This window comes from Lycium ferocissimum, chromosome 4 (genome assembly GCF_029784015.1).
Source record: "Lycium ferocissimum isolate CSIRO_LF1 chromosome 4, AGI_CSIRO_Lferr_CH_V1, whole genome shotgun sequence".
In the NCBI taxonomy this organism is placed as follows: domain Eukaryota; kingdom Viridiplantae; phylum Streptophyta; class Magnoliopsida; order Solanales; family Solanaceae; genus Lycium; species Lycium ferocissimum.
The window spans coordinates 35,963,956-35,975,611 of record NC_081345.1 but is presented as its reverse complement, the minus strand read 5'-3'; the positions used below and the strand labels follow the sequence as shown (position 1 = coordinate 35,975,611).

The 11,656-nt window shown below is 33.5% G+C and overlaps 1 protein-coding gene and 1 long non-coding RNA gene across 2 annotated transcripts; one reads left to right on the top strand and one right to left on the bottom strand.

The window, feature by feature from the left end:
- Nucleotides 1–230: 230 nt before the first annotated feature.
- On the bottom strand, nucleotides 231–6,009 carry LOC132052608 (protein farnesyltransferase/geranylgeranyltransferase type-1 subunit alpha). The gene is made up of 5 exons (XM_059444222.1): nucleotides 5,654–6,009; nucleotides 4,740–4,849; nucleotides 2,191–2,311; nucleotides 1,659–1,754; nucleotides 231–987 (listed from the first exon to the last, which is right to left on the bottom strand). Exons 1-5 carry the CDS (start codon nucleotides 5,888–5,890, stop codon nucleotides 502–504), a joined length of 1,050 nt encoding a protein of 349 aa, XP_059300205.1. The 5' UTR covers nucleotides 5,891–6,009; the 3' UTR covers nucleotides 231–501.
- A 112-nt stretch (nucleotides 6,010–6,121) lies between these two features.
- LOC132054656 (uncharacterized) lies at nucleotides 6,122–7,335 on the top strand. Its single transcript, XR_009414339.1, has 2 exons — nucleotides 6,122–6,272; nucleotides 7,128–7,335. It is a non-coding gene; the product is annotated as an uncharacterized LOC132054656 (long non-coding RNA).
- Nucleotides 7,336–11,656: the final 4,321 nt, after the last annotated feature.

Below are 11,656 nucleotides of genomic sequence, written 5' to 3'. Positions count from 1 at the left end.
CCAGACATACAGAATGACTTTGAAGTGCAATGAGTTGTATTCATCTTTTCAGGCTTTAGATTTTTTATAATGGCATCGCATTTAGCATATTTTCCCGGCTATTCCGGCTTCAGATTTTCATATAATTCCTTTTGATAAAGATGGAGAATACAATTCTATGTCACATTAATATATGCTTCATTATCTAACTCGACATGTAAAGAAATTGTAAATTGTACATGTCACCAGCCTTCCTCCAGAATATATATTTAACTCGCCATAGTATCAATATCCCTGCATCCAAACTTACAAAATACATCAGGGCCCAAACCTAAAGGCAGTACAAAAAGTCATTGCCTGAAGTTGACAAATATCAGGCAATAAGAAATTTTCGGGGCACAGTTTTTCCAGTTCTTCGTGTCATGAAGTTATTTCCCAGCATATGTGCCTGAATTAAGGGACACCTTCAATGAATTTCGATAATTGCAATATGTATATTCGAACAACACCATTGCAATATTCTTACAAGTCACTCATTCTTGCACATAAATCAGCCAACCTATCTGCATTCTGACATGTAGCTGACTGAACAGGAACAGTGCTTTTGCGCCAATTCCAATATTTTACTCTCATTGGATCAGCAAGTTCCAAGATGGAACAAACTCTCTTCGTTAATGCTAAATCTGGTGAGCATGACTGTGGAGTAAGAACATCTACTGCACTTTTCAATTCTTGGCTTGGTTCAAAACCATGACACAGAAGATCCAACAACAAGCTCAGAGCATGCACGTGACTATTGTTGGAGGTTAAGACTTCCAAAATTACTGATGCTACTTGAGAATCCTCAACTAGAGATTGTGTATCATTCTTGTGAAGACCACGAAGATACCTCCAAGGACTTTCATTCTCTGGACTAGCTCTGATGGCTTGAACTGTGTAATTCACTTCCGATTCCCTCATTGCCGCTAGGCCCCCTAGTAGAGGTGATCGTGTCACGACAAAGTATCTCTACAAGAAACAAAGTCAAGTCAGGAGCTACACTAACTTCACAAAGGATTTTACCCTTTTAACTTTTTAAAGCAGTAAACATAAAACAATGTTCATAGGCTCCTTGAAAGTATCAGTGAATGCTGATATCATTTAGTAGATTTAAAATAATTAACAGAAAAAAAGAATGAAACTTTTGCAGCTAATTGTTGCTCAAGACTAAAATGAGAGTGAATACAGTCAAACAGAAGCATCACTACCGCCATCACAATCCAAATAGATATATTGAGCTTGTTGTGAATTTCTCCTAGCTGTTGTATATTAAGCAAACATGGTAATGAGTCTCACGCACACTTGTTTAAGCAATGTCCTTTAGCATATGAACTTGAAGGAGGTTATTTGCAATATTTGGCTTGTGGGGGTTTACAAGGATTAAAGTTTTACGGAACTCCGTTCTGTGCTATCCAGATTCAGCACGGAACTCCGCATCCAGATTCCTTGTCATCTTAATCATTTTCTGTCACATTATTAAATAAACCTCCTACGGGATTGGGAGACGCTTCTTGTTTGAAAATCTCTTTGTTTATACCACTTGATTCTGTCAGCTGAGGACATCTTGTCCCTCTCTCCAATTTCCTTTACTATCAAAAGGATTATTTCTTCTCATTTGGAAAAAAAGGTTCAATAATGACCTGATTCCAAGCAGAATTGTTGTAAATATCATCTTCAAGGAGTTGTTGGCAATAGGCAAGCTCATCTTCCCATCCGCCGAGAGCTTGAAGGACCCACTGCATAAATAGTAAAAAAATCAGTGTTCTGGTTTGCTAATGAGATAAAGAAGCAAATACTAGTCCACTGGCATTAGTTTTTTGTCAATTCTATCCAGGATCTGGCTCAATTCCATGAAATTGAATAATCTAAAACATGATTTTAGTAACATGAAATACACTCATGCAAGCCAAGAGATTGAAGGACCCACTGCATAAATAGTAAAAAAATCAGTGTTCTGGTTTTTACATAATGAGATAAAGAAGCAAATACTAGTCCACTGGCATTAGTTTTTTGTCAATTCTATCCAGGATCTGGCTCAATTCCATGAACTTGAATAATCTAAAACATGATTTTAGTAAAATGAAATACAATCATGCAAAAGAGCTTTTCCCAAACAGGTAATGGCATTTCTTTTTTGTCCCCCAACAGAAAGGAAAGGGATAGAAAGACAACCTGTCGATGGGACCAAGCATGATAATTCTTTGCATCCTGAGAGAATATTTTCTTGGTGAATTCTAGCTCATTTGTCACAGCATCAGCTCCCAGCTTCTCAGCAAGCCACCGTCTATGATGCCTGTAAATTTCTATAATGAAGAACTTCGACCATTGTGCACATATTTACAATTAGATACAAATAAAGAATTCAACAGATCAAGAATAACTTGTGGAGGAAAAACTTCCCTTTTCTGTGAAGGAAATAATGGAGTCAACTATAATCTGCAGATAGATACTGAAAAGGGCAAAAGAAAGTCATACAAATCTCTAAATAGGCTAGACACTCCTAGCAAATATTGAGTCATGGACAACATGCAAGTGTACACTAGGTTGCAAGAAATTATGTAACAAAAGTGAAAACACGTGGGACAATTCAAAATAGTAAAAGACAATTAACATGGGAGAATGTTATTTTCACAAATTAACCCAGAACATTTTTTTTTGAAAAACGGCCAAAGTCAAACTAAAGATTTAGCATTGAAAAGGGAAAAAATATGAGCCTTGGTTGGCTGAAAGGGCCAAACCATATTAAGAGCCAGAGTAATAAGTCAAGGCCAAGCCAAGCATGGTAGCTTAGAGCATGTTCAGCTTTAGCATCCAAGGTTGCCAAAGATCATGCTCATTTCATCCGAGCACAATGGAACAAGAAGAAACTGTCACTTTATATGTGTCTTTATTGGATACTGAGGGTGTTTGGGTACTCTCATAATCCGGTCAACTCAGCTTTTATAAGCACTTTTTGGATTATCTGCAAGTGCTTATATACCAAAGTCGACCAAAAATCATACGTCAGTCACTCTCAACTTGTGATTTTTCAGCTTATAAGCACTTTTGATTACCAATTTTTTATCGTTTGATCCCTAATATCTTTTGTAATTCTGAAATACTCTTTTCAAAACAAGCCCCTTCAGCTCCCTCTCCAGTCCATTTCAGTTATATGTCATTCTCCTTGTAAAGGTACTTTTTTTTTTTTTGTAAATAACTTCAAGGAGATTCTAATCTTTTTAACAAAGAAGTGTTTATCCAACACTTTCTTAACGAACCTGCTTACTATCAAATTCAACATTTCAACCCAAACACATAATATCTTATTAATAAAACAATTTCGTGCTTATCAGATACTTTTGAACTAGCTGCGCCAAACGGGCTCATTCTAAACAGACACACAGAAAAAACAATTGAACATGGATGATGGGAAGGAGAAAGGGGAAACTCGTATATGCATAATATTAAATGGCACACATTTTTGTTGAGACTAATAACACAAATTCTAGTTTCCCCAAGTCAAAATCACGCATAGCCAAGAAATACAAACAAAGGATTATCATTTTTGAAGGACCGTAACACCTTGTTAGAACCTTAATGTCAGTAAGGGATATATGTGGAACAATCTACTTTATGACATTTTACACCCTTAAAACCTTTTCTCTCGATTAACATAAACTACAGATACAGAGCAAGAAAAATTTCACGAAGTTTGGCATAAATTATATGTCCCTAGTGGAAAAGGAAGATGGCTTGTTGAACAAAAATCCTACATCATAATTATTCATGCCAACTCATCCAAAAACCTGTCAAAAATGGTATAGCTAGGACCCAGCTGTGAATTTTAACACTCACCAAAAGAGCCCACACATTTATCATAATCAATATCAGTAATGTTTCGAGTGATGCCAACGCAGTGTACTAACTCAAGGGTATATACATCATTCAAGAACCTGATATCCACTGCAAGATAAGTGAGTTAAATAATCTTTGAACCAAGATTTCCCTTGTCAATGAGCTGTCCTACTTCCAATTGTTATCTACATATTTCGGACTATCATGCTGAAAATTACTGTGGGAAAACACTTCCACTTCACTGAAACAAAGTTTAGAAAGTGATATTTCTCCATTGATTATTTATTAAGAACATTATCATTACAAGAATAATGTTTTGTCAGCAGAAAGTCGTAGGTTCAACCCCTACCTGGCGCGTTTCTTTTCCCCGCTTTCTCGGATTTCACTGGGTATGTTGCTGTGTTGTATTATTATTACAAAAATATAAATCAGGTATGTTTCATAAAGTTCTGCAATTTCTTTGAAACATGCACATCTCATTGAACAGCTGAAGAGGTGCATGTATCACCTTGTCTCACAGCCCAATGAAGCCCGTTAGTTCTTGTGCTAGAGCCATTAATTTTCATTTCTAAAGAGAATGGACCTCCACGGCACTAAGTAAAAATGACCAATTCACGAGTAATTCATGGTTTCCCTCCCTCTAGCACATGATGGACATTCTAAATCAGTCATCAAGTGTCTCTGCATATCCGTTTTTTGCTTTATATGTTATGAGGGTGTATCTGTTTGTTGAAAGCTCACCTACTATCTTATCCCATCAGCTTAAAGCAGTTTCTCCATGTTATATCTATTAACCTCGGATCCGTGATATAAGTCACTTGTCAACAAAATATTTACTTTCCATCGCCTTTACTTTAGCAGGGACCTGTATGGAATTTTCGACTTACCATATTTGATAATTTTTTGTGTTCTCTCCAGCAATGCGATCAACAAACTTCAATTCTTCAAGTAAATCAACACCCAATGCCTCCAGCACAACTCGCCTGAATTGCCATACCTAAACATGAAAACTTAACCATTAACTAACAACTCTGTAGTACAATATAGTCTACAAAACAACATCCTAGCCCTCCTCCGACCCCCATGCCTCACCCAAGACAACAAAACAAGCTAAGGGTTTATCCAAATCAAGCTTCACAGTTAAACACACACAGGTGACATATAGGAGTTTAAATCAGTAGCAGATCCACTGTGAGTTCTGCATAACCCACAGCTCCTGGCTCGAACCCCATATACATGTGTCTCACTTAGTGTGTCCAAATATAGTATGTATGTGTGAAAGAAAAAGGTATAGCTAGACTCAGGGACGAATTTACTATACAATTTATGGTGCACGTGAACCCATGGTCTTTTCGCAAAACTAAGTATTTATGTACATATTTTCTAGAACTGATCTAATATTACTTGCGACCACCCATGCTACAAAAAGGCTTAATGGTGCACTTGATTGAAAGCTAAGTTATTTACCAAGAGGAAGAACGATCAATTCCCACTGAATCCATTTTTTTTTTCTCCTTCTTTAGTAGTGCACCCATGTTCTAGAAATCCTAAATCCTGGTTTAAACCCATATGAAATGTTATGGTTTTAAAGCTTCCTACAGCCTATGAATCCAGGCCAATTATCTCACAAGCTTAAATAACATTTAATTTCGAATTCAAACTCTACAACCTAAGGTGCAAAGTTACCATTTTTTTACACGACAATTCCAATTATATAGTACCAAAATAATCCCACCTAAATTCCCAAAATACTACATTACCAAAAACAAAAAGAATAGGAAACGTAGTTACAGAGACTTACAGTGTAATTTCCAGGGTTTAACTGAATAGCTTCAGCAGTAAGCTGAAGGGCACGTGGAGACCGCTCATTGGCTAAGTAAATTGCCCTGAAATAGTCCATTGTTTCCGAGAAGTCTTCCGTGTAGGCTATGGGAACAACCGGGCAGGGCCCGTCGTCTTGCGGAACGGGCTTTACATCGGCCCAATCGGGCCTTTCCTTGAATGGAATTCGGGTTCGCTTTTCTTCACTAGAGTCCATTTGCTGCTACTCGGGTCACTGATCAGATCGGCGGTTGTTTAATAGTGGAATTGGCTGTCAGAGTTAGCAGGGATAGGAGTAGGGTGGTTCAATTAAAAGGAAAAAAAAAAATATATATATATATATAATATAAAGCTAGGCATAGATAAGGTGATGTGACACCTCTCTATAGCTTAGAATCATAATCTCCAACCTTTAATGTTCATTATTGTATTTTTCTTATTTAAACTCAGGTATCGGGTGAATAGTTATAAGTTTGAGACTTTGAGTGGTAAGAAAATGATGTTTAGCTTTAAACGGTGGATGTCTATGGCTGAAGATTTAGAAAATGCATTCGCAAGAGAGTCATCATCAATTCATTTCTTCACCTATCACTTTAAAGGTTAGCTTTTGCTGCTAAACATAATTCTGTAGTTGTTAAACAAGTTTCAGTGGCCTTTCCTGTTCTGCCTATTAGTTGCAAAAAAGAAAGCTTCTCAATGTAATTTAATTGAAGGTAAAAGTAAAAGGGGTCCAAAACTTTATGAAAGTGGCCTCTAATCTAAGGTAAAAGTGAGAAAAACTGACAGGCTGCATTTCTAGATCAACAACATTGACATATACAGATTTTAGGATTGAGCAACCCCTTCGATGATTCTGAATCGTGTGGTACAATTTAGTAGCTCCTTTTTGTCGGTTCATATCATTATGGAGGATGAAAAAGAACTAGCTTGTAGCCAACAAAAAAAAAAAAAAAGAGATTGCAAATGGCTTGAACTTATTCTAACTGTTGAACTCCATTTTTTGGACTACTAAGTCATGTACCCTGTGAATATTTATTTACATTTGATTTCAAGAGATCTAATTATTTAAACATTGTTTAGTCTTTTTGGCACTTCCTTTTTATTATCTGTGTATCAGTTTTCGACATTAATAATCAATATAGGGAATTATGCACTTTGGTTATGATGTAAAAGCAATAATGAAAAATTTTCATGGATGGCAATTTGAGAGAGCGGAGTTCAAGAATATTAAATTACTTCTCTCCTGAATAATTTTTGTCAAAACTTGACCAACCTTGATCCCACTGGCATGTTGCATCCACATTTTTTTTTAATAAATTAATTCAGTTTAAATGCCAAAGTAAGGTATATTCCTATGTAAATGAGTATCTCAATTTAGATATGTCATAAATGATCATTTCCTTATTTATGAATGATTACATCTAAATGATTTAGTCTTGTGCATCTTTTTCCAGGTTGCTCTTGATTTGGCTGTGAGAAATGTTGAGGAGCTAGAAAAGTTTCTTGCTGGTGTTCCTCAAAATATCAACTCCAATTTTGTTGCCTATGGATAGCTTATTGTTGTTAATGAAAAAGTTTATGTTCATTTATATAAATTAAAATTGTATCTTCTCAAGTGTACAACTAAAAATAATAATCTAATTATTTTAATTTATATGGTAATTAGTGTTGTAAGATGATACTTATAAATTTTAATTTTAATTTTACCTATTCATCGATCTATTAATACTCGAGTTGATTTTTCAGATGATTACTCAACTAATAGGTATTATCTCATACTCAAAAAGTCACTTTCTTTGTTGAAGGAAATTATAATCAAGAAGAAAGGTGACTTTCTAAGATAATAGTAATTATTAGTTGAGTAACCAACTGAGAAATCAACCCTTTAGTATTCCTTAAATCATTAGAATAGTTCGTAAATTCACTGCGGTCTACTATGACCGCGCGAAGCGCGAGCAACTTTACTAGTCGAAAAGGAATGTTTAGTTTGACGATTGACATCATTTTATTTAAACGTTAATTAAAGTAGACATGTTTTAAAATCACAAGGGTTTATTCTTTATACAAAAAGATCCTTACATTACATATAAAAATAAAATATTAATTTTACAATATTATTAATATATATATATATAGTGTCTCAAGTAGAAAAATATTTTAATGAATTAGGTAGAATATAACTATAAATAGGGTAGTGTAATAATATGGATACGCATCTTAATGATATTCTTTTTTATGTCTTTACTTTTCACATAATATCATTGCACTTAAGGTCCACGACCCACGGTTTATATGAGGTTGTATTAGAGTGTGAAATACAAGCTAAAGAATTCCTTTCATTTTCTTTTTCACCATAATCTAATTTCATATTTAATTCTAACTTGCTTCTTTTCATTTTGTTTTCTATTTTTTTTTTTATTTCTTTATTTCTTGTTCCTTTTTTAATTTCTTTTTATTTTCTTTTTTATCTTCATAATCTAATTTCATTCACCTTTTTGCAATTTTTATTTGTTTTTCTTTTTAAATTTCAGGTGATTTTCATTCTTTTTCCTTTTCTAATTTCATTTTTTTCGAATTTTTATTTTATTTTTTTCATAATCTAATTCTACAAACCTTTTGCCTCCTTTATCTTTTTCAATGAAAAGGATAACTGATATACTATCTTTTCTATTTTTTAATTTTTTATATCTCAAAAAATAATTTATTCTAGCATATAGTATATCAAATCTGTAATTGTTGAAGTATACTGTTACAATATATTATGATACCCACATGGCATATATCATATACTAAGAGGGTATCATACATGACTTGTGGTCCATTCCTTCGAGAAAAGCACTCAGTCCTATGATACCAACCAGATATATATCATATACAGACAAAATATCATAGAGAACTGATTCATCCCTTCAACAAAAACACAACTCAATCATCTATGATACCCATATGGTATATATCATATTCTGGCCTGGTATCATAGGAGATTAATTCATTCCTTCAAAAAAATACTAATCGGTCCTTTATGATGCCCACATGGTATATCATATATGCGAGAGGGTATCATAGAGGATTGGTTTATTCCTTTAATAAAAACACAACTCAATCATCTATGATATCCACACGGTATATTATCACATACTAACATGTATCATGAATAAATGACGCGCATAATATATACCATGATGGTATCATGAAGAACTGCTGAAGTCCTTGAATTAAATAGTCCCCAGTCCTCCATGATATCGTCATGGTATTAAAAAATCTCGAGATGGTCTCATGCAAGACTGCTGCAGTCCTTCAATGAAACACTTATCAAGAGTCCTCCATGATACCATCATGGTATAAAAATATATTGAGATGGTATCATGCAGGACTGCTGTAGTCCTTCAAACACTCTTCAATAGTCCTCCGTGATACCATCAGGGTATAAAAATATACTGAGATGATATATATTATATACGGACACGGTATCTAGAGGAATGGTCCATCTTTTTTTTTTTAAGAAAAATACAATTCTGTCCTCTACGATACATATATGGTATATATCATATACTGACAGGGTATCATGGATGAGTGTCCCACATGATATATCATATATTCACAAGATATCATAGAGGACTAATTTATTTCTTAAAAAAATAGCTCAGCCATCTATGATGCCACATGTTATACATCATATACTGACATGGTATCATAGAGACTAGTTCATTTCTTAAAAATTTAAAAATATTTCTCAATCCTCTATGATACCTGCATAGTATATATTGTATACTGATAGGGTATCATAGGTCCTTAAAAAAACTCATTAGTGCTTTATGATACCCACATGGTATATATCATATGCTGATAGCATTTCATAATAAACTGATTCAATCCTTAAAAAAGAAAACCTCTGATCCTTTATACTCACATGATATATATTATATATTGATCGAGTTTCATAAGGACAAATTCATTCCTTCAAGAGAAAAAAAAAGTTATAAAAAAATATAACAAATTGAGTTTAAGCTTAATTTTTATATCAATTAAGTATATGTTAATTTTTACAAAAAAAAAAAAAATACAAAAAATAAAGTCAAAATTAAATACAAGTTTTATTTTATTTTCAAAAGAAAAAAATTCATAAGAATATATTTTTTTATTAATAAATAAATTAATAACTTTAGCATTTATCTTAATTACTTCTTGTTGTGGTCTAATTATTTAATTTTTTTCTAAAATTTTATATTAAAAGAAAACAAAAACAAAACTAGAAAAAGAGAAAATAAAAAAAGAAGACAGAACTAAAAAACACAAAAAAGGAAAAGAAACGAAGGCTAAAAAGGAAAAGTAAAGAGTGACGCCAAACAAATTGTTTGCTCCGGTCAAAAAGAAGGTGGGGGCACTCGGTAATATGTTTGTACCTCATGGGTAACTTCAACAATTACTCGGTATGGGGGCACATACGGGTAATTATTTTAATTTTAAGGGGCAATTTCTGTGGTTTCCCCAATTGTTTGCTTCGATCAAAAAAAGGGTGGGTGCACTCGGGTAATATGTTTGTGTTTCATGGGTAACTTCAATAATTACTTGGTACGGGGGCACGTACGACTAATTATTTTAATTTTAAGGGGCAATTTCTGTGGTTTCCCCAATTGTTTGCTTCGATCAAAAAAAGGGTAGGTGCACTCGGGTAATATGTTTGTGTTTCATGGGTAACTTCAATAATTACTTGGTACGGGGGCACGTACGACTAATTATTTTAATTTTAAGGGGCAATTTCTGTGGTTTCCCCAATTGTTTGCTTCGATCAAAAAAAGGGTGGGTGCACTCGGGTAATATGTTTGTGTTTCATGGGTAACTTCAATAATTACTTGGTACGGGGGCACGTACGACTAATTATTTTAATTTTAAGGGGCAATTTTACGTGGTTTCCCCGCAAAATTAATTCTGATCAAATTTTAGAAGGTTCAACCAGAGGATTAGAAAATGCAAGGCGAATAACTTCAAAAATTTAACATGAGGGCAAGATTAAAATACGAGAAATAACAGTAACAGAACATTAAGAATGAAGAACATAACGAGCAATCGAAAATGGTCTTCACTCTTCACCACACGAGAAGGAGCTAAAGCCAATATTGATACAACAAAAAAGTTTAGACGACAATATTTTAAAAAGTCTACTACTCCATGATTCATAATATTTGGGATATCTTCTTGTTACGTACATTGAAAGAAAGTGTCAAGATAAATTTTGCACTGTCCAATCACTTATAAATTTATTTACAATAGGAAACATAAAATTTCTTAAATTAGAAGCATTTATTTATGATTATAATTATAATCTTTAAAAGATGATAAGTGACATGTTATAGCTGATTAAATTAGAGGTAAACATATTTGCTTTGTCAATATATATATAATTAAATTAAATCTTTTGATTAAAATGGCAAAAAAATTACTATAAAAATTAGTGGCACACGTGGTTGAAACTAGGGGTGGGCGTTCGGTTTTTCGGTTCGGTTTTATCAAACTTCGGTTTGCTATTTCGGGTTCGTTTTTTGAAGGTGGACACCAAACACCGAACCAAACTAGTTCTGTTCGGTTCTTTCGGTTTCGGTTTTTTAAAGTTCGGTTCGGTTCGGTTTCGGTTTTTTCAATTCGGTTTTTTTAATATAATATTAGAAGCGATTCCATACACTAATTCATATTCTCAAAAGCAATAAAACATAAAGCGATAAATTGAAATCAAAATCAAACAAACGGATACACAAGAACAAAATACTATAATCATGACATAAGATTACTAGATGTTATATATACATACCGTAAGAATAATTAAGAAAACACATAAAGGACATATATTAATCTAAGAGACATCTTAGTTACCTTTTCTTTGTTAAGGATATTTGATTTTTTCGTTAAAGAAAATTAGGGATACAAATGCAAAGAAGACTTATTACAATTGGGTTTTTTTTTTTTAAACCTAATTAGGTCCTATTTT

Bases quoted from the DNA above. Each gene is read 5' to 3' on its own strand.
- LOC132052608 (XM_059444222.1), bottom strand. From the start codon at position 5,890: ATGGACTCTAGTGAAGAAAAGCGAACCCGAATTCCATTCAAGGAAAGG. The intron at 4,850-5,653 runs GTAAGTCTCTGT...TTTCATGTTTAG, and splicing joins TAAACCCTGGAAATTACACT to GTATGGCAATTCAGGCGAGT. The intron at 988-1,658 runs GTCATTATTGAA...TGTTTCTTGTAG, and splicing joins ACAATTCTGCTTGGAATCAG to AGATACTTTGTCGTGACACG.